This window comes from Hemicordylus capensis, chromosome 2 (assembly GCF_027244095.1).
Source record: "Hemicordylus capensis ecotype Gifberg chromosome 2, rHemCap1.1.pri, whole genome shotgun sequence".
Classification (NCBI taxonomy): Eukaryota; Metazoa; Chordata; class Lepidosauria; order Squamata; family Cordylidae; genus Hemicordylus; species Hemicordylus capensis.
In genome coordinates, this window is record NC_069658.1 from 195402928 (window position 1) to 195425835 (window position 22908).

At 43.9% G+C, this 22908-nt stretch overlaps 1 protein-coding gene across 8 annotated transcripts in view; it reads left to right on the forward strand.

Moving 5' to 3' along the window:
• LRP1 (LDL receptor related protein 1) overlaps positions 1-22908 on the forward strand; it is a 452537-nt gene that overhangs the window by 214506 nt on the left and 215123 nt on the right. For all 8 annotated transcript variants that reach the window (XM_053288908.1, XM_053288910.1, XM_053288909.1 and 5 more), the window contains one exon: positions 21328-21490. In XM_053288908.1, the coding sequence (XP_053144883.1) occupies positions 21328-21490 (163 nt within the window). The remainder of the gene's footprint in view (positions 1-21327; positions 21491-22908) is intronic.

Here is a 22908-nt window from a genome sequence, read left to right on the forward strand (position 1 = left end):
TTTGTGAATTTTAACTTTTTATCTTTTTTATGTTTGCTGTGTTTTTTTTTAACTTCATGCATCACCTAGAGATACATATATCAGGCGGTATAGAAATTAACTAACTAACTTACTAACTAGCAGGTAGCAAGATGAAATTGGGCAGTTGCAAATGGAAGGAAAGGTTGGACGATTACCAGCCGAGCCATACTGTGCTGAACTGGCAGCAATTCCCACCCATGATGTTTTGCTGTGTGACTGGTCTGGTTCAGACGCCATATTCTGACCCAACAAACCCCTGTTTGTTGGATCAGGACCCAATGACGAGTTCAAAATGTTGTTTGCAATCACAGTTTCTCACTTTGGACATCATGGCACTTTGTATTTTAACAAATCAGGAAGCCTTCATAGGAACATAGGAAGCTGCCATATACTGAGTCAGACCATTGGTCTATCTAGCTCAGTATTGTCTTCACAGACTGGCAGCGGCTTCTCCAAGGTTGCAGGCAGGAATCTCTCTCAATCCTATCTTGGAGAAGCCAGGGATGGAACTTGAAACCTTCTGCTCTTCCCAGAGCAGCTCCATCCCCTGAGGAGAATATCTTCCAGTGCTCACACATCAAGTCTCCCATTCAAATGCAACCAGGGCAGACCCTGCTTAGCTAAGGGGACAATTCATACTTGCTACCACAAGCCTTTGATGAAGCCGGGTGTGCAAGGGGGAGGAGGGAGCACTTCAGCTTGCTGCTCCTTTCTGATCCAACCAAGAATGTGATGTGGGCAGAGCTTATTTCTGGGAAGGATGCCTCGAGGCTGTAGGGCCCTGTTTTCTTTTGTTGAGAAGTTCTGTGATGTGTATGGTGCTCTCAGGAGTTCACAGGTTATCATGGGCTGGGGGTTGGAACCAGGTCAGCCTGTTTTTGCAGCCTGTTGGTAGGAAACCCTGCCCCATCCCTGCAGCTGGGGTCTTAATCTGTCTGAAAGACATTACAAATAAGCTAAAAATTATACATAGGGGGAGGACGAGCCCTTCATGAAGACAGATTATTTGCCCGGGCAACTGGACTTTCCTCCAAGTGATAGATAATAGGAGTGGATGATCCATAGGGATTTAGTGGGGTTGGGGGTGGCTGATTTTTGTCAGGGAGAGCGTAATACATCATGCAGCTTGCATTATCATAGCTTGTCAAATGGAAATTGGGGTTTTGTTCATGCATCTGTGAGGATCGGGGCATAGCATAAATCACTGAAGTGTGTTGGAAAATAATAAACAAGAATAAAGCTCTAGTGAGTATGTTTGAGGGAGCTCTTTCTGAAGCAATTGATTAGCTTTATTGCCTTTCATATAAAATGCTACTAAATGCATGTGACTGTAAACAGGAACACACAGTGATAAAGGATGTATAGTTAATCTGCCAGTGACAGGAACCTAGACAATCAAGTCTGGAAAGCCTGTTCGGAGTCTTTTGACATCTTGTCTCTATCTGTCAGGAAAATGTGTAATTCCTCATTGAAAGAAATGAGGAAAATGTTAGTTGGATATCATTAAAGCTGGACTTTATTTATTAAAGCTTGGGTCTCTAAACCCAAATAAAAATGGCCTGTGTCCATCCCAAGCTGCATGTGAGCAAAGGCTGCCTTGATTTCTGGGGGTGTGATGCCATGTCAACTGCAGAGGGTGTAAACAATGAAACCGCCTGCCTTGGGTCCTGTTGCCGCTTTTTCTTCATGTCAGGGCTCGTGCTTCTGTTTCCAGACAGAAGCGAGACCAAAACCCCCGAGGAGTTCAAAATGAGTATGGTGCGTGGCAGACTGACAGCTGGCTGTATATTGCACACGCCAAACAGGAAAGGGGTCATTATCCTGCCTGAGGGGAAAGGAGCAGCAAAAAAGATGAATTATGGCCGGAACAGGTGCTAATGATGATGGGAGAACATGACACTAGGTGCACCTGAGACCAGGCTCAAGGGAGAGCGAGACAGCGGCTGCTGTTACGTCCTCAGTGATGCAAGCAGGACCCTCCTGCTACAGGGACTACTCACCTCCAGCTAATCTCGATTGAGTGAGGACTTTGTCCCTGGGCCTAATGTCAGTGCTAGGAAGTTGTGAAACATAACTAGTGCGTCCTTGAGCACATGCAGAGCTCGTTGGCCTCACCATTGAGCAACCACAAGCACTTCCAAACATGTGAGGTTGGGAAGTAGAGCAGGACGACCCTCCAGCTGGTGTTGGACTGCAAATGCCCATAATCCCCAGCCACAGTGGCTAATATCTCTCTGTGTGTGTGTGTATATATATATATATATATATATATATATATATATATATATATATATATATATATAAACACTACTCATAATATAATAGTGCACAAAAAGATTGTTAATTCAAGAATAAAACCAGTATTGCCACAAAGTAAGAAGTGGAAATATGTCTACTCCACAGTTCCACCAATAGTTAGCTCATGCCTAGGACATAATCAGATATCCTGGTTTCCGTCAAATCCATAAAGAATCCAATGGTGCATTGACTGATACTTGGATTAATTAACAAACTTTTGTACATTATTATATTATGAGTATGTGATAGGTATTGTGATTCTAAATAATGTGTGTGTGTGTGTGTGTGCGCGCGCGCGCGTCTGTGTCTCCTTTTGTGTTTTGTCTTGGGGGCTGTAATCCAACATCTGCAGGAGGACCAGAGTTGTGCAGATCTGGCTTAGGATGTGTTTCCACTGTGACCTTTTAGAATGATGTGAGATTTACACCTTCTTCTCCTTCTTGAGTGTTGGAGATCACATATGAAGACCATCTGGTGCGAAGGTCAGATGCACCTTTTGCACTGTTTGTTGAAGGTTGCTGTGAGTGGCTTAGAAAGTACCTCATTTGCAGCCCATTCTGCCCTCATCAGATAGTTCTCCCAGTATAGACAGCTAGCCATGCTCTAACAAGCTCTGTATTCTACAAAGTGGGCCAGGCTTTTTGCTCCAAGAAAATGGAGTCTAGCTAAAAACCAGACATAGGAGTTGGTCTAATGCTGTACTGGGAACTGTAAAAATGGTCTTATTCCACTCAAAATGTTGCCAGCTCCTGATGTTAAATGGAGCATGATGGTGATGGATTGTGGTGGAAGCAGGTGCTCTTCTAGTCACTGCCTTCTCAGAGTGCTGTTTATGTCTACACCCTTTGGTAGCAGTAACTTCTTAATTGCTTCAGACTCAGATTTGTCCACAAAAACAAGAGATGAATCATTAAACTCTAGAGCCTCTTTCCTGACTTCTGCTTTGGATTTGGGGCAGGGCTCAAAGCACCCGGATGCCTGGTCACCCTGGATCCTAGACATTTAATGCTGGTATCTGAGAACTTGACAGCATCATGTAAAACTGACAACTAATAATCTGATTCTAATTTCATTTCGGAGGGGTGGATGTTCAATCCCCTGCTCACCAGTCTGAAAGATCAGTAAATTATACATATCTTCATTTTGCTAGTTGCAAAGATCTCTCTCTCTCTCTCTCTTTTGGAAGTGAATATGCACATCTCGGGCCAGTGATAGACCAGAGTGAAATTAACTGTAATTTACTTTGGTATTTATTTATTTGGCACAAGAGTATAAATGGGAATTAGAAAAGCAACAGCAACCTAGCAGCCAGTATTCTGAGGTGAAAAAATGAGACCATTTTGTGAGAGCCACAGGAAAAGCTACCCTGTTGGCTACTGCTGGCCTCGTTTGCTTTGACTTCTAGGGGTTCTTGCCGTGATTCAGGTTTTCAGATTCGTGTCCAGCTTTTATGGCTCTCCTGCACTCTAGCTGCAATCAGGGTGGCTCAATGAGAACTCCTCCTTCCCCCTCTATAGCCCCTTTCTGGCATGTTGCAGAAACAGCTGAACCCTCTTGAGTGCAACTGAGGCCCAGGACTTCCAAACTTTCCAAAGTTCTTTTTGCGCCGGGCCAACAAATCTGGCTGCAAGTGAGCTTGCTAGAGAATCAGATAATTTGAAGGCTGGAGCGGGTGTGGGGGCGGGCTGCTATGGTGTTAAGGGTTAAAAATACTAATCTTGCTAATGTTGCTTCCATCCAGAGGGAATCTTAGCATAACTGAGGCTATGAATGTGAGCTGCAAATGATAATAGAAGATGGATTCCTGAATGGGGGTGCGGGGTGGGGGGGGGGAGAGAAAGAAAGAGAAAACAACTCAGCAATTTGAAAAACAAAAGACTTTGAAAGAAGCATAATGCATTCCAGCTGCAAAAATAGAGACTGTGATGGGAGGAGGGAGGAGACTGGCTGTGTCACTCCTGCTGGGGTTGCCACCCCCTTCTCCTCCATTCCATTCCAGTCCTTATTTTAAAAGTGAAACATGACTAGTTCCTCTTCACTGGGGCAATTCAGAATCCCTAGGAGTTGTGGTGCAGGCCAAGGGGCTGGTTGCAGTCAGCAACCCACATACTCCCTGGAGCACTTCCACTGAATTTGATAGTACTGTGCCCGAGCAAATAGGCTATGGAATGTGATCTGTGAGTTTGCTGGCCTGCCATTCAAAATAGGAATGAAGTCGTCTTTAAAAGTGTAGTGATTTGAAAAAGCACAAACATGCCAAGTGTTTTTATTTGACCAAAAGATTTAAAATGGAAGGAGAGGGAGGCACCGAACCAGAAGAGAATCAAACAAGAGGAGATACTTCAAAGTGTCCCCTCCAAACATGTATGTGTCCAGTGTGTTTTGTAATACTCCTCTTTTTGATCCTTGAATTCTTATTTAGATATGTCAGCCTTGTTTAGATGCATGCCGTTTGTTACCAGGATCAATAAGAGCCCTTGAAAAAGGAGTTCTGCAAAATGTGTTGGACATTTTTTTAAAGGCAATTGGAGGCATTGCCTCTCGTTGGTTTCTCTCCAGTGTTTTTAATTTGACCAACGGTAAAAATCCTATGCTCTCTAGCAACTAGAGACACATTGTGGTAATTTTTATCACCTTCCATTTTGCCACCTTTAAAGAAAACTTGAGAGAATTAAGGTATTTCTGGGTGGAACTTGATATTCATTCCTTTTTGCTGTTGTACAGAGAATCCTTAGCAACAAACAGGCCGTGGAAGGGGAGATGATTGAATGAACTGGACTTAGGTGGTTTGCATTTTAAATTTCAAGATGTGTTTTGTGTTAATCTTTTAATTTAATTCAAGAGTTTGAGAGTGACCTTATTAACAAATTAAACAATTGGGGGAGGGAGCTTTGTAAAATGTTTTCCTCAAAGTTTGCAAACATAAAGCAGATTTTGAAGTTGCATTATATGGACCTGAAATATTCTGTGAGTTTGTGATCTGAATAGTCTTTCTTCATCTTAAATGAAAAGCAGGACCAGGACCAGGTATAAGAAGCCAAAAAAGTGCAGTTGTGCCTTACAGGCTGTTTTTACTGTGGTACAGTCTTTTGTAGGCAGTAGCCCACCCTATAACATCCATGAAGTGCATGTGTGTAAACAAACATACAAAGTATATGTAAACACTTTTATAAGGCAGCAGGGATCCCTCTGTGATTGGATGTAGATCCATGTAATCACAAGGTGAGGAGCAGAACAGCCTGAATATCGCTGGATATTGACAGTGATTCTCAAAGCAGACTTTTGCTGTGTCCTTGGGTGGGGCTGCAGAGCAGGCTGCTCTCCATTAAAGAGTTATTCAATTCACTTTTGTAGATTTGGCTCCAAGTCAGATCAATTTGTGGTTAAGAAGGGTCTTGTTTTGGTTTATTTCCAATTCCCACCATTAAATGTTTGGTGACCATTTGACCCATCTGAACCAATTCACTTTCATTTTACCAAAGAAAATTTAAATGCCATTTATGTTATGATGTTGATTTGAAAAGGAGAGCAGGTTAAACCTAAGGATTCTAAATTGGTTATAACTTCTAAGTGTCAGCAGTTAAATTTTATGACACGTACATGAAATACATACACATTAAGGTCATTCAAACAACTATATTGGGGAGGGTTGGCAGGGAGGCAGGCTCCTACTTGCCTCCCCACACCTGATTGCCCTTCTCCTAAAAGCTCTGTTGCTTGTGTGGCACACAAGTGGCACCACAGTGAGCGGCAGAACTGGGAGACGGAGAAAGAAGTCCTCCAGCATCCCACAGTGCACCACACCAGGAATGTAGTGCATTGGGGAATTTCCCCTCTGCCGGGTGCTCTTGCCACCCATCTCTGTGGGTGCTCGGGCTGCAAGCAGCCTGAGCATTCACACAACTGGGAAGTGGGATAGAAGGGCGTGCTCTTACCCTACCCCGTCACTTTTAGCCTAGATAAAAAACTTGGGCTACCCTGGTGCAGAATGCCAGGATTGGAATCAATCCCAGCACTCCACATGGCCAGCCCTACCCAGGTAGGGCTCTGAAAGGTAGGGCTGGGTCATGTGAACAACCTTACCCAACTCAGGTAGGGCCGGTTGTGTGAACAACCTTATTGAATAAGAAAATCTGTGAGGTCATTCAAACAACTGAAAACTAGGCAGGACAAGTGTCCTACCCAGGTTTGAGGGCTGTGTGTACTCCCAATTTCCGGCTGTGTGGGAGCAAACAACTAGGTAGGAGGTGGGGAAAATGATTGTGAGGAATCAGGTAAGGAGGAAAAGCTGGGTAGGATAGTATTGTCCTACCCAGCTTACCTTCTCATCATTTGGCCAAGGTAGGAGGAAAAGCTGTTCTATCCAGTTTTTCCTCCTACCTTGATTCCGCAGTCAAGATTCCTCCTCCTACCTATTTGTTTGCTCCCACATAACCAAAACTTGGGAGCACACAGAGCTCACAAACCTTGGTGGGACACTTGTCCTACCCAGTTTTCGGTTGTGTCGATGATCTCTGTAACTATTGATTTTAATTTGTAGGGTTCGTTTTACAATTGGAGGCAACTAGCTACTTCCCAGATCTTGAAAAGGGTGGAGTACAAAAGCCTGAAAAAAACACGGAAAATGTATTAAAACCCTGCCGACTACTGGTATGGTACACACGATGAAACGGGGGTGGGGTGGGTGGAGGCAGGAAACAACATACCTTCTTCCAAATGATCAGAGGCTCCCTTTGCCTCTGCTGATCGCATACTCAGATGACTGACACGGTGGCGATTGGCAGAGGTAGGAACAGGAGGAGGAAGTCCTCCATTATCCCAGAATGCATTGCACTTGAAGCAGAGAGGCAGCCCATGCCAATGCATGAGGGCTTCTCCCAATGGCCTCGCAAGCCCCAGCAGCTCCAGGAATTGCAAAAGCCACTGCGGGCACCCACACAGCCGAAAACGAAGGTAGGACAGTGGATGTTTATTTCCTACCTAGATTAAGGGCAGAGTATAAAATCTGGGTAGCCCAGCTTTACAGGCATTGGGGGAGGAGAGGGTTCTGAGGCTTCAGATGAGCCTCTGTACCCTGGTTAACCCTCTTCTGCCCAGAAAAGGCAGACCATGTGAACAATCTCACTGTTTTAATGTGGAGGCAGCCAGCATACCACCACTGGTAGTTGTCTGTTGGAGCCTAAAACAGTAATTTGAATTTTCTTCCAGTTAGATTCAACAAAGATTTCACAACAATGATTCAGATTCTATTCTAGTGTAGGCAAAATGGAAATGTGTTCCAGCTTTTTGGTTCAGGGTTAGTTTGATTCCCATTTTGAAAATAAATATTTTCCAATTATATGGAGCATTTTTTATCTGACAAAGAAGACTTTACAGAAATTGCTGGGGTATATAAGCCCAGAGGAAAGTAAATACAGTGTGATCATCATGGCTTGTATAGGTGGTCATTCATTTAAGATATTTAGTAAATGACACATGTCTGTAGAGCACATAATCATAGCTACAGGACTTGTGGCTAGCCATGAGGAAGATAAGTGAACAATCAAAATTAGTAGGCTTGCTATCTCCTGACTCTGATATGATCCTTACTTCAAGATCTGCAGGACTGCATGAAGCTTTGTGGATTTTAAATTGTAAGCGCCTCATGACCTGGGACATTTGCTGCCTTTATTCCAAGAGGAGATAGAGAGGAGGAGAGGAGAGGATAGCTGTGGGTCTCGTGTGAGGTCTTGTGGTAGCAAGCATGATCTGGTGGGCCACTGTGTGAAACAGGATGCTGGACTAGATGGGCCTTGTGCCTGATCCAGCAGGGCTGTTCTTACGCTCTTATGTTATGTTCTTATAACTTGTCCTCTTAGCTAAGCAGGGTCTGCCCTGGTTGCATATGAAAGGGAGACTACATGTGTGAGCACTATAAGATATTCCCCTTATTATTATTATTTTATTATTTTTACATTTATATCCCACTCTTCCTCCAAGGAGCCCAGAGCGGTGTACTACATACTTGAGTTTCTCCTCACAACAACCCTGTGAAGTAGGTTAGGCTGAGAGAGAAGTGACTGGCCCAGAGTCACACAGCTAGTCTCATGGCTGAATGGGGATTTGAACTCGGGTCTCCCTGGTCCTAGTCCAGCACTCTAACCACTACACCACGCTGGCTCTCAGGGGATGAGGCCACTCTGGGAAGAGCATCTAGGTTCCAAGTTCCCTCCCTGGCAGCATCTCCAAGTTAGGGCTGAGAGAGGCTCCTGCCTGCAACCTTGGAGAAGCCGCTGCCAGTCTGTGTAGATAAAACTGAGCTAGATGGACCAATGGGTCTGACTCAGTATATGGCAGCTTCCTATGTTCCTCACTTCCCTAATAGAGATCTATTGCATTTGTGCATGGAGTGGGAGAGTAACATAGAGGGTGACCCTTTTTTGAAAGGAAAAAGAGAATCTGTCTCTAAGTTAAGTGACAGAAATGTACAAGTGGCTGCTCCTTTTGATTGTTGGTGAAGATTTTGGGGTGCAATTTTTGAGTGCTGGAGATGATTTGGTAATGTTACTGTGCCCTCCAAGCACCCATATTTTTCTGCACTGAGAGAGAGCTCTGGGGAAAGAAAGGGATTCTGCAGGGTTTTAGCGTGTTTCAGTCTTAACTAGGGAACTCCTGTTGACTAGCACTTGCGAGCAACCCCTGCCCAGGTTTTTAAAATGCTAGTGAATTTGAGGGAACACAAACAGCTATGTGCCTCTTTAAAACACACACACACACACACACACACACACACACACACACACACACAGTCAGCCCATCTGAAGTACAAGAAGTGGGGCAAGACTGAAGTCTGCCATACCTTCTTGACATGGTATACAATTCACCAGTCCAGTATTTAACTTGCTAGTCCATGTGTTGGTTGCATAAGTTGTACAGCAGGTTCACACTGTAGGTGCAGAACCCCCTACTACAACTACTCTTGGAAAGCTACATCTGTCTTTACCCCATATGTACTGGCTAGCAGCCTCACATATTTATGGGGTCAGAGAAAGCAATAAAAGTTCCATGGTGGATTGCAGTTTCTCAGTGACAAGACATTGCAAGCTGTGTGCTGATAAAATGTTGTTTTCCTGCGGCAGACATTTCTACATTGAGCAAAGTCTTTGTGTGCAACAGCCATGCAATCATTGCACTTACAAAAGGTCATCTGGAAAGGCTCCCCATCTCTGTCCCTTCTGGATGAGGTGGTTGTGGGAATGAACAAGATAATCACTGGAAAATACTTTGCATGCTAGAAGTGCTCTGTACATTATTACTGGAAATGTTAAGAGTTCTAAATAGCCGAGGTTCTCCAGTTCCCTGTTTTGTACTTCTTGTTCAGTTTTCTGTCTATCATTCCGCATAACCCCACTTGGAATACCAAAAAGCAGTCCTGTGACTCTGACTCAAAAGGTATTTGCAGCCAAGTTCTGCTTCGTTTTTTCAACTACCCAACTAGTAGTGTCTCTCTGGTACAGGAGCCGGCCTGGCATCTGTGCTTCTTTCTTTGTGCAAGATATTAGTGAGTCAGGGAATGGGAGGATAAGAACAGACTTTTTTAAAAAAATAGTGTTGGATCTCTTAACCATCATATAAGTGCAGCATTGCTGTTGAGGTCCGAGAGTTCAGAGCTGACAACACACCACCAGAGTGTTTCTAAAGGGGATGACTCAGCTAAAGTGCTGACCAGATGTTAAAGGAAAGTGCTTGCCTCTTTTGTTGCTCCCTCCCTCGGAGAGACAGATTCGGCATTAATGTGCCATCTCTTAACTCTGCTGCGAACTTTGCCCTGTATCCCCCACAGCATCTGCCTGCCTTTGGGGTTTAAGGTCCACTCAGGCCACAAGCCTAGCAAAGTGGTTTAAGGGCATATCACAGGACGGATGAATGTGCATCCTTTAAATTACTTTAACACTTAGCTGCTTAAAGCTGCTTCAGATCAAAGATGCTGGCTCTCGAGGCAAAGTGGCTTGAAATTATGATTCCAAGCTAGATTAGCAATGGTCTTCATCTAGACTGGCAGATTTATTCATTGGTGTTTAGTTTGTTGCTGCCCTGTGGCTCAGGCCTGTCTAATGTGCCTAACCCCAGAGCAACATTGGCCAAACTTGGAATATTGCTGGCATTGTGCAGTGGTGGTCCAGCTGAGACCATGAAGCCACTTAGCAGGATGCTTCACAGCTAGGGTTGCCATATTTTCAGTTGCCTTCTCAGTTGTCACCCCTGGGTTGTGGAACGTGCTCCCCAGGAATATAAAAGGATTATCTTCCTTGGAGGCTTTCAGGAGAGCCTTAAAGACCCATCTTTTTAGCCTGGCTTTTAATAATATCTAGTTTTAGTTTTAATTTTAATCTAGTTTACATTTTTTTTATTATTTTGGAAGGGCGGTATAGAACTTGAATAAATAAATAAATACAGTAAATTTTACTATGTGTTTTTGATTTTAATGTAAACTGCCCTGAGCCACTTTAGGAAGGGTGATATATAAATTGAATGAATGAATGAATAAAATATTCAAGCTCTCCAAATCTGGGCACCCTAATTGACATGTTATGCAAATTAGCTTGCAAATAATATGTATATTATGCAAATTAACTGATGCACTGTCCAGTTGACTTGTATTTGCCCTGGATATCTACCAATAGTAATTAAAAACACACAAAAAGCTAAAATAATATAGGAAAAATCTGAACTAAATTTGAGATATTAATAGGAGCAATAGAATAAGCCAGCGTGGTATAGTGGTTAGAGTGCTGGACTAGGACAGGGGAGACCTGAGCTCAAATCCACATTCAGCCGTGATGCTAGCTGGGTGACTCTGGGCCATTCACCTCTCTCAGCCTAACCTGCTTCACAGGGTTGTTGTGAGGAGAACCTTAAGTATGTAGTACACCGCTCTGGCAGAATATAAATGCTAACAACAGCAGCAACAAAGTACACTGAGCTTTTCAGTTAAGGCTGCAATCCAATCGACACTTACTTGGGAGAAAATGGTACTTACTTCTAAGTAGGCATGCACAGAATGAATTACACTATAAAGCTAAAAACCTTAAACATTACAATTTACAGGTAGGCAGTGATTTACATCAAAATCAAGTTATCCTTTCAACTGTCCTATAAAGATCCCCTGCTGTCAAAAAACAAAGGCAACATTCCTCAGGGATATTCTCCCAGTCAGCCTCCTGTGCTTCACCTGCCTTTCTCTAAGTCTAGGGGTTGAACAGAATAGTGACCACATGTTTTGCTCCTTAGCTCTGCTTCTACAAGGGTTAGAACTTAACCTTAAAAAAGGGGAAAAAAGAAAACTGGGAATCCAGGCAAACTAATGGGCTAACTGGACGCTGGGGGTCATGCTCAAAATCTGGTAAATACCCAGAAATCTGGGGGAGATGGTAACCTACTTCACAGCTGCAGAGCAAGGACCTGTCTGCGGCTCTGTAGACCTTCCTTTCAGAATCGTCAAAGGATGGGAAATAGGCCCGCTGAACAAAGCAAGCCTCTACACCAGGAGTGTCAAACTGCAGCCCTCCTGCAGGTGTTGGCCTACAACTCCCATCACCACTGGCCACTGTGATTTGGGGTGGTGGGAGTTGTAGGCCAATGGCAGTTGTATGGCCAAAGTTTGACTCCCCTGCTCTACACTTAACTTGATGGCACTTCCTTGTTTGTCTGCTCATAGTTACACTGGTAACACATGTGCAATGTCCTTTTTGTTCCTATTTAATTCATGTACACTTATCCTGCCCAGTGTAACTGCTAGGTGTGTCTACTGGTATGTAACTGCTAAGCATGTCTCCAGTATGGCTAGCAAATCTGTTAATGGTGACTATACCTGATGCCTATATGCTCCTTCCAGGTTCAGAGGCAGGAAGCATCTGAATCCAGTTGTAGGGAAGCAACAGCAGGAGAAGGGGTGTGCCTTCCTCTTCTGCTTGTGGGCTTCACAGAGGCATGGTTTCACAAAGTAGTCCACTGTGTGAAACAGGGTGCTAGATAGGCCTTGGGCTTGATCCTGCAAGGCTCTTCTTATGTTCTTATCCTCATCAGTAGGGGATATGGAGCTGGGTGTTACCAGTATGCTGATGACACCCGGATCTACTTCTCCATGTCAACTTCTTTAGGAGCTGGCATATCTTCCGTAAATGCCTGCCTGGAAGCACTAATGGGCTGGATGAAGGAGAATAAACTGAAGCTGAATCCAGATAAGACGGAGGTACTTATTGTGAGGGGTCAGAACTCTAGAGACAATTTTGATCTACCTGTTCTAGACGGGGTCACACTTCCCCAAAAGAAACAGGTTCGCAGTCTAGGAGTACTTCTGGATTCACACCTCTCCCTGGTTTCTCAGGTTGAGGCGGTGGCCAGGGGTGCTTTCTATCAGCGCTGGCTGATACGCCAGCTGTGCCGTTTCTTGAGATCAATGACCTCAAAACAGTGGTACATTTGTTGGTAACCTCCAGACTTGACTTCTGTAATGCGCTCTACGTGGGGCTGCCTTTCTACGTAGTCCAGAAACTTCAGCTGGTTCAGCATGCGGCGGCCAGGTTTGTCTCTGGGTCATCTCGGAGAGACCACATTACTCCTTTACTGATGGAGCTGCACTAGCTGCCAATAGGTTACCAGATGAAATACAAAGTACTAGTTATAACTTATAAAGCCCTAAATGGCTTAGGCCCTGGGTATTTAAGAGAGCGTCTTCTTCACTACAAGCCCTGCCGCCCATTGAGGTAATCCGAGGAGGTCCATCTCCAGTTACCGCCAACTCGTTTGGTGGCTACACAGAGATGGGCCTTCTCAGCCGCTGCCCCGAGATTGTGGAATGCGCTCTCTGCTGAGATAACATCCTCCCCAACTCTGGCAATTTTCAAAAAACACTTGAAAACCCATCTTTTTGCCCGAGCTTTCTCAGCTTCCTAAATTGTTAGGTTTTAATTTCTGGTTTATTTTTAAATTGTTAAATTGTTTTTAGTGTTTGTATTTGTTTTTAACTGGTTTTATGCTATTGTTAACCGCCCAGAGACAAAAGTTTGGGGTGGTGTACAAATTTGCTTAATAAATAAATACAGTAATGCTGAGTCTTTTGTTCCTGTTGCAGCGTGGATGTTGCAATTTCTAGTGCAACAGTTTTCAGATCAACACCACAATGTTACATTATTTTTCCAGGAAAGTGGAGAAATGTTTTCTCCTCCTGCACATTAATGAAAGGCATCCCCTCCCCCCCGCCGCCGCCACCATCATGAGTCAGTCCTTACTGGCACTTATTCACTAACCAGGCTTCCCTTGGAGGGCAGCTAGGGACTTGGCTTGCTCTCTGTTCCTCAGCCCCCTGGGACAAAGCCTTGTGCAAAGGCAATTCATGCTTTCATTACTTAGTGCCAAGGGCTAAAGGGAGCGATTCTATATGGAGAAGTTCTTGTCCCTTCAACCCCATCAGACTTGCCAACACAAAATGCTTGCTATGGCTGGTTTTGTTGGGCTTCATTGGTGGTAGTAAACAGCTGTTCACAGGATGTTTTGGTCAAGCAGCTATTTTTAACATACCCATTTAAATTAGAAAATGAGACTGTAAACAAAATGTTCAGTCAATACATTAAGTACGGCACACGGGTCTCGCAATAATAGAACTCAAAACGAGAAATTTTTATATAGGGCAGGTTCACATGATTGCTGGGAAGTCTGGTTCCTGGAGAGTGCCCACTCCCAGCAGGTGTGTCACCCGAACCTGCCAAAATCTGGTTCCTAAACCAGACTGTTGACACTCTCCCGACATTCTCAGCCCAGCACCAAATGCCGGTGAATGTCAGGCAGCAGCGGGAGGTCTGGCTATTAGGCTTTGGCCATTCTTTGACTTTGGCCATTCTGACAACGTGGAATGAGCTGCACTTGCAGCTCACCCCAGAAGCACCCGCTTGCCAGGAACTGGAGGTTCCCGCCAGCTAGCTTTTAAGCCCATAGTGTAGGACCAGGTTTCTGTTGCATGGTTAGAGACCAGATAGAAGCAACCTAAATCTGTTTCATACAACCAGAAAGTTGAATCACGGCTAATTTGGATTCAGTTTATGTTCATCAGTATTTTTTGTTTCTCAGATTTCGTTCTAGTTTAGACACTAACTTTAAAAAGTGGTTCATGAAGCAGTTTAGATACATTGGAGATTTCGCTTTTAAGCATCCAAACCAAAAGGTTTGGAGAGACAAACATTTGACAAACATTTGAAACCTTCTACTTGATATAAACTGAATTGCCATTGTGGGTAGTGAAGTATGGAGGGGCTGCTGTGGCTTGAAACAGCAGCATGGATGGTAGTTTCAGATTGCCCCTCTCTTTCTGGCCTCCTCACTGTGTTGTAACATGCCATTAGACCTGATGATTACATATGTGAGCCTCTTTCTAGAGTTAGGGCATGTGTAGCTACTAGAGAACACTTCTTCACTAACTGTAAGTTTGTGCTGCATTTAGCACACTGCAGACTGAATTCCCCATTATGATTTGTAGCTGATATAATATATCTAACAAGTGTTTCTAGGTCTTGGTCCACAAATGCAATCTGTGATTGACTTATTTATAAAAAAGGAGAGTCTTTCAAGGTTCACGTGGCCGGCTCTGATGTGTCGATCCATGACCATTGGGACTCCAGTTTTGTTCCAAGAGAAGGCCCCAGGAGGAAATAGCAAAGGAGCTACGCTGTAGCTCTGGCTTGCTTGCACTTCCTGTGAGTCAGATGCTCCATGTCAGCAACTTGTTTTTTATATTGATCTTGCATTCATTTCCATCTCTGTGCATCTGGTGTCTCGTAAGGCTGAAGTCTCACTGGCCTGCCCCCAATTTCATTTTTCTGTTTGATTACAGCTGGTGTGGCCATTGGCTGCTGCCATTCGGTAGAGGACATTTCATGACTGATGGGGCAGCAGTTTGAGATGCTTTTTTTTTTGGTCCCATCAGTCAGAATTGCAGCATGAAGCAAAAAGGATGTGGCGAGGATATAGGCTGGAGTGTGCATGGATTTAGAGTTTATAGCAAGCCTAGACTATTTCGTACCCAAAGCCAGGAGCAGAATACAGAACTTCTTGCATAGTTTCCCCGATCTCCTGATTAAATCTAGAATCATACTGCATCTGCCTTCTAAATCTCACATCTCGGGGTTAATGTTGAGTGACTAAAGCAACTTGGCAGAATTCCTGGGTTTTCTTTCCAGCTCTGGAAGGAGAGTTCTTTTAGTGGCGAGAACAGTGAGGATGGAAGCCGGAGTTCTAGAGTCCTATTTCTATACTGAGATTCATGCTTAGGGCAGGATGGGATGGAGCTGGGAAGCAGGAGCTGAACTGTATTTTAATTTTTAATTTTATTCTCATTCTCTCTCTCTCTCTCTCTCTCTCTCTCTCTCTCTCTCTCTCTGTACACACGTGTACACACACACACACACACACACACACACACACACACACTGCCTGATATATACATTTCTAATTTGGATGCACAATCCAATTTACAATATAAAAATAAAAGCAAACAATTAAATCACTTTCACAGAATGAAAACAATTACAAATTCAGAGTGAAACAATTAAAATAATTTCACAGGATAAAAACAAACAGTTTAAAATTAATTTTAATTAAAAGTCTGAGAAAACAGATGTGTCTTAAAGGTTTTTTAAAAAGCAAACAGAGAAGTAGAAGCTCTTATTTTGACAGGGAGTGCATTCCAGAGCTCTGTGACAGCCACAGAGAAGGCCCGCCCCAAATTGCCTCCAAACAAGCTGGTGGCAAGCGTAACCGAACCTCCCCAGATGATCTTAATAGACAGCAGGGTTCATGACAAAGACAGTCTACAGGGCTTCATAACTTAGTATTTTGCTCAGAAACATATCAGCAGCCAGTGCAATTATTTTGGAATTGGTGTTATGTGGTCCCTTTGTGTTGTCCCAGAGCCCAGCCTGGCTGCCGGATTCTGTACCAATCGTAGTTTCCAAACTATGTACAAAGGCAGCCCCACATAGAGTGCATTACAGCAGTCAAGCCTGGAGGTCACCAGCATATGTACTACCGCTTTAAGGTCATCTACCTCCAGAAATGGGCATAGCTGATGTATCAGCTGAAACTGATAAAAGTACTCCTGGTCACTGCCTCAAAATGAGAAACCAGAGAGTTTGGGATCCAGGAACACTCCTAGCTACGTACCTGATCTTTCTGTGGGAGTGTAACTGCATTGAGAACAGGCAGATCTAAACCATCTCTCAGATCTTGACTACCCACAATCAGTACCTCCCTTTTATTCGGATTCAACTTCAGTTTATTATCCCTCAGTGTCTTTGCTGAGTTAGGACCCAGTATGCAAATGTATCATTGCATATCATATGTTTTATTAGAGATTGGGAGCATCCATGTATCTTTTTAATTTTAATATTTAAATATGTTGTATAAATGTTTGTTGTTATTACTGTATTACTCTTTACCATAGGTCTTGTTCCCTCTGTGTGTGCTTTTAATCTGCTTGCTACCACATTATCCAGACAGATGCCAAATTAAATCACTGATTGAAATCAAGTTTTCAATTTACTAATATGTGTATTTCCTGAACAAGCGTGTATACTACTGTAATCAGTTGCTACAACAATGAAAATATACCTGTTTATAACCAAGCAAACTCTTTAAACTACTCAGGAACATAATCTAAAATCTTCCATGATGCAGCCCACCCTCTCTTCTTTTGCAGGACAGACTATATATTGACTTAGGGAAGCAATTATGAAATCAGTGTTTTGTTATTAATTATATGTTAAAATTTAAATCCCTTTTTAAAATTTCTGCTGTATGCCCTTATAAATAACCTGATTTAAAATAGAATCTGAGCACAATAAAAGCAAACATCATAAAGTCTGCACTCAGCCTCTTAAAACTGAACCCACTACCCTAATAACAAACAGCCTGCTTTTCTTTGCTAAGGAAGGTACCGGGGGTGGGGAGTGACTTAAGATCAGATATTATGCATACAACACAGTAAGTCATGTATTGTGCTTATTTATCTATGAATTATGAATACCTAGACTTTGTCAGCCAAACAGTAAGGACATCTACTTTCCAAGTCATGGAGAAATACTGTTTTTGCATAGTAAATACCAGTCCTTGGTTCTAAGAAGTCCTAGGCACTTGGTCTTGCGTAATGACGACACTTGTCTACAGTGAGAGCCATACAGAGATGCCTCATTTTTATCCAGCTTGTGTGGACATCAAGGGATTTATGACAATCACAATATAATCAGGATTATAACTTTTTAATGTATTAATTCAGATTACATTTGTTTATCAATATAACTGTCTCTCCAAATGCTCAAGATGACTTACAGACAAAACAAAACAAAACAACCCCATCAAAGACTTAAACAGCATGCTAGCATCACACTAAGATAGTTCACACAACCAGCTCTGCCTGGGTAGGGGAGGTGTAGCCCGGGTAAGGCTGGTCGTAAGAATCGCTCCCAATCCTGGCATTACTCTGCTGGGTAGCCTGGGTTTTAAGCCAGGCTAAAAGTGAGGTAGGAGGATGTGTGTGTGCCTCCTACCTCACCTCCTGGTTGTGTGGAAGTTTGGGCTGTCAGCAGCCAAAGCTTCCATAGAGCTAGGGGCAGGGAAGGAGCAGCCTGGTGGTGGGGAATCCCCCCCAATGCATCATGCTCATTGTGGGATACAAGAGGATGCAGCCACTCGGGGATCGCTCCTGCACCAGTTGAGTGGGTGCACGACAGAGCCCAGGAGCTGCAAGGATCATGTCTTCCCCAACCCCGGTGTGAGTGGTGGTATGAATGACTTTACTGTTAATTATCTTGGCTACAAGATATGGAGTGGGGAAAGAGGTCTCTTCTGCCCAACAGTCCCTTATTACTGGTATTTCAACATACCAACTTAAGTTTTCAGATATATTGCATGATATACAAAATAGCACAATTGTTACCACATTTTTATAAAACAATTGAAAATTTATAGTTAATTTTTACAAAACACTCTAAGCGGCATACTTACTATGGATTTAATTTACCCATATTTTATACTTACTGTGTATACAGCTTTCAAAATATGAGAACTCCATAAATATTATGAGTAGGTGGCACCCTAATCTATAGTGGGGTGTGCACAGGGGAGGCGTAGGATTAGCCTTGGACACCTCGGAAGTATATAGCTGAAGAGAAATCCTGATATGAATTGCTACAGGACTGATGACAGGCATAATTATTTTGAACAGAAAGTGCAGGATATATCAACAAACACTTCCCTCAAAACTGTGGAGGAAAATTGGCATTTTAATCTGGCCATTAGGCCAGAAATGGTCCATACAATGAGCCCGATCCCAGCGGCAAACCTACCTATGAAGCCTTCCCCTCAGATGGGGTTAAGGGAGAGAGCGCTCCTTTCACCCTGTTTGTTAGATCCTGTGCCTGCCACACTGCGGGGAGCCTGGGGAGGGGTATTTCTGGGGGCCAGGATGGCATATCCCGGCCCCTGACCCTCCCCGCCGCCTTGGCATGCGGGGCATCATCTGGGCATGCAGGGAGCACGCCCAGCAGCACTTCATTGATCATCTCCAGGGAAGGTACATTTGACCCGTCTTCCCCGCAGCCCGCCCTTTAGCCTTTCTCACTAATCGTGAGAAGAGGCTCAGTGATAAACAGCAGTCAGAATGGATCAGACCTCAAATACAGAATCTGGCCCCATCCTGGGTGTTTTTCTCTCGCCCTCTAAATGTCCACCTCCTCCCCACTCCTGCCGCCACAATCCAGTGACATGTGGTCAGGCCTGCCCACATGGTGTTCTAATGGAGCAATAGATTGTGGAAGCCTCTCAGGAGGCAGTGGCTGCCAAGAATGAAGGAAAAAGAAAGCCCTGTGAAAAGAGAGAGTTTTAAAAACTGTTTTCAAGGGAGGCACAGGGCCAGTGAAGGAGCCTAATTGAGGGCAGCAGTCAATTCCAGGAGAACGGAGCAGCACAGAAGGATGAGAGGAGAATAAGCCTCTAAACATCACAGCGGGAGAGCAATCTTCTGCCTGGTGTTCTATTCTCAGCAACACAAAACAAAGCCTTGGGGAGTGGGAGGTTTCCTTGAACAGTAAGAAATCTAGGAGGAAGCTTATGTGATGGGCCAGGCCAATACATGGCAGGAGGACAAGGCAGGGAAAAGGGAGGAGGGGAGAGTATTTGTACACTGCAGGGCGCTTGTCTCAGCCAGAGCAAAGTCAGTCATTTGCTGGAACCAGGCCACTTTCAAACCTTTAACTAAACATTTTATATTGGTGCACAACAACACAAATAAGAATGCAAGTGGTCTAAATGCATCTAAAACCCTTAATTTTATCATTATATTCTATTATTTATTTATATTTATTGTTCAGATTTGTAGACTGCCCCAAACGCCCATCTCTGGGTGGTTTATGTAGCTTTTACTGGCAAGTAAGCATTTTTCCTTGGAGAAGCCTCCACTAGATCTTGCTGAGCATGTCGGTCTGTTTTTAGCTTGCTGTGTTTATGTTGCTTTATTGATTTTATATGATTATTACAGGAGGTTTAAATATCACCTTGCGCATTGGCTTGTTGGAAGGGCAAGTAACAAATTTTAGAAACAAACAGGTGATTTGAATAAGCTCATGAATATGCTCACAAGAAGGATTCCTATTCATTAAAATTTGTATAGAAAGGAAGATTCCAGCAGTTTGTTTCTCCTGTTGCTGTAGCTCTGTGTTGGGGGGAAATAACATTTAATGGAAAAATCACATTGAATGGATGCTGAATACTTTTTTGAATGTCTGAGTGCTTCCTCGCATAAAATACACCCTATGCTTACAAACACTAGCATTATATAGAGAGGATTTCCCCAGCAGTCTGAAATGGTGGGACTTGTGTTCATCTGGTTTAACCCTAAGGTAGTTTCAGTCAGGGAGCTTATAAGTATTGTCTCTTCAACACTGAGTATCTAAGGAACTGCTGGCCCTGTGCTGTGAGTGGATCTGTGTAGCCAGTTCTTCACAGTTCCACTCATACCACAGTAGCAGTTCTGTGATTATATACTGCAATGGAAAAATGACTTGACTAGCAAGCCAGAGGTTGCTGGTTTGAATCACCGTGCACCTATATTGGGCAGCAGCTGAAAGGCATCATCTTGTATTCTACCAGAGACAACCACAGGGCTCTGTGGTTGCCAGGAATCGACGCCGACTCAGTGGCACACTTTAGTTGATATATGTATACACACACACATATGTATGTATGTATATGTGTGTGTGTGTGTGTGTGGTGTGTACATAGTCCAAAATACAATATAAAAGCAGAATAAAAACAATTAAACTTTCACAGAGTAAAACAGTTAAAATTTAAAATTAGTTTAAATGAAAAACCTAAGAAAACTGGTATGTCTCGAGGGTCTTTTTAAAAGTAATCAGAGATGGAGAAACTCTTTATTTTGAGTGGGAGTGCATTCCAAAGCCCTGGGGCAGCCACAGAGAATGCCCGGTCCCGAACTGCAATCAGATGAGCTGGTGGCAAGTGTAACCGGACCTTCCCAGATGATCTTAATAGGCAGCAGGGTTCATGACAAAGAAGGCGGTCTCTTAAGTACCCTGGACCCAAGCCACTCAGGACTTTATAGGTAATAATCAGCACTTTGTATTTTGCTCAGGAACATATAGGCAGCCAGTGCAATTCTTTTACCATTTCATTTTTACCATTTGGATGCTCTAGGCCATATTTTCCAAAGAGCCTTTAGAGAATCGAATAAAGAATAAGTTTCCCAAAGTTTGGGTTCAAACTTAGTTAAGGGTCTGTAGCTTTTAAATGAGTTCACCAAAATCCTATACTCTTGAGTATTAAGATTTAAAGCCTCCTCTTCTCATATCCCAGTTAATAATGTATATCTCCCAAATTGCTAGCATTTCCAAGAGGGTTAGTTCCTGAACTCCTCATCTTGATCAACAGTTCACACCATACATTTTCTTTGTTTCCTTCTATTAGATGTGGAACAGATGGCTATTGACTGGCTTACGGGTAACTTCTACTTTGTGGATGACATTGATGACCGAATATTTGTCTGCAACAAGAATGGGGTCACCTGTGTTACGCTGCTTGATCTGGAGCTCTACAACCCTAAAGGCATCGCACTGGATCCAACCATGGGGTGAGAATCCACAAGAGTGGCATGTGGGTGAAAAATAATTTGATTTGAGGAAGATGGACGTGGTGCTTTCAATGCATTTTGAACTCCACGTAGTAGATTCTAATATTAGAAGCTCAAAGCACAGTTCGAGGTGGGGGTGGGGGCAGTTATGTGCAGCAGGGTGAAACACAGAGCATCCCTGGGCAGCTAAGATCTCCCCCACCAATCCCAATGTTTCTGCCATTCTAAGGTAGCCTGCTGGGTTACCAGAATGTAGGAACCAGAATGTTCCTTAAAGCAGATTTAAATCAGGCAATTTATTTAAATTCTGATAAATAAATATCTATATGACACACATCAGTGCTTCTCAGTTAATCGTAACACAACTTGAGTGAAACAATAGAGGTTATGCTGTGTGGCTGTGGCAATAGTGGCCCTGGAGGAGACCTAGGTGACTGCTAAAGCAGCTATAAAGACTACTGCTCAGGCATGATAGCATAGAGGTTAAGCAAGGCAAAGTAAAGTGTGCCGCCGTTGTCGACTCCTGGCGTGGTTGTCTTTGGTAGAACACAGGAGGCAGGGGCGTAGCAAGACCGCTGGCGGCCTGTGTATGGCCGCGGCAGGGGCCCCCGCTAGCCCCGCCCCCGGCGCCAGACGTCAGACACAGGGCTAGCCCCGCCCCCGCATCAGACGTGGGGGGGCGGGGTCTGGCTCCTGAACGGAGCCTTGAGGCTCCGTTCGGGAGTTGCAGTTTAAATGCTGAAGGGGACGTGCAGCCCCAAAGGGGCCGCGCAGCCCCTGCTCAGGAGCTAAACTACCACCCCCACGTCTGATGTCAGACACGGGGGGCATGTCGGGGCCGCTCTCGCGGCCCCTGATTAGTCAGCAGCCCAGGTTCTTTGAACCCGTTGGCCCAATGGTGGCTCCGCCCCTGACAGGAGGAATTTACCATTGCCATCTCCCGCATAGAATGAGATGATGCCTTTCATCCTCTTCCTATATCGCTGCTGCCTGATATAGGTGATTCCCATAGTCTGGGAAACATACCACCGGGGATTCGAACCGGCAACCTCTGGCTTGTTAATCGTTATTTTCCTGCTGCACCATTAAGCAAGAAGATTTTTTTTAAAATTCACTTAATAGGAGTGAGCATGTCGGATAGTGACAATTTGCTAACCCTACCCCTGCACACCATTGCTACTGATCAGAGACTTCCCCTCAGCTTAATCTCTTATGGGTTCGTGAACGCATGGCACGTTGTGCTCTGCCGATTAGAGTATGTCAAATAGTTTATCTTCCAAGGTAATTTTGTTCTTCCTTGCTTTGGAAGAATTGCATGGCAAAACTGTTGCAAGAACTTGGCCCATGGCAAAGCTGGCACTTCTGCTGACACTTGTTATAAGTTGCTTCATTTTACAGAAACAAGCAGAGATGGTGGG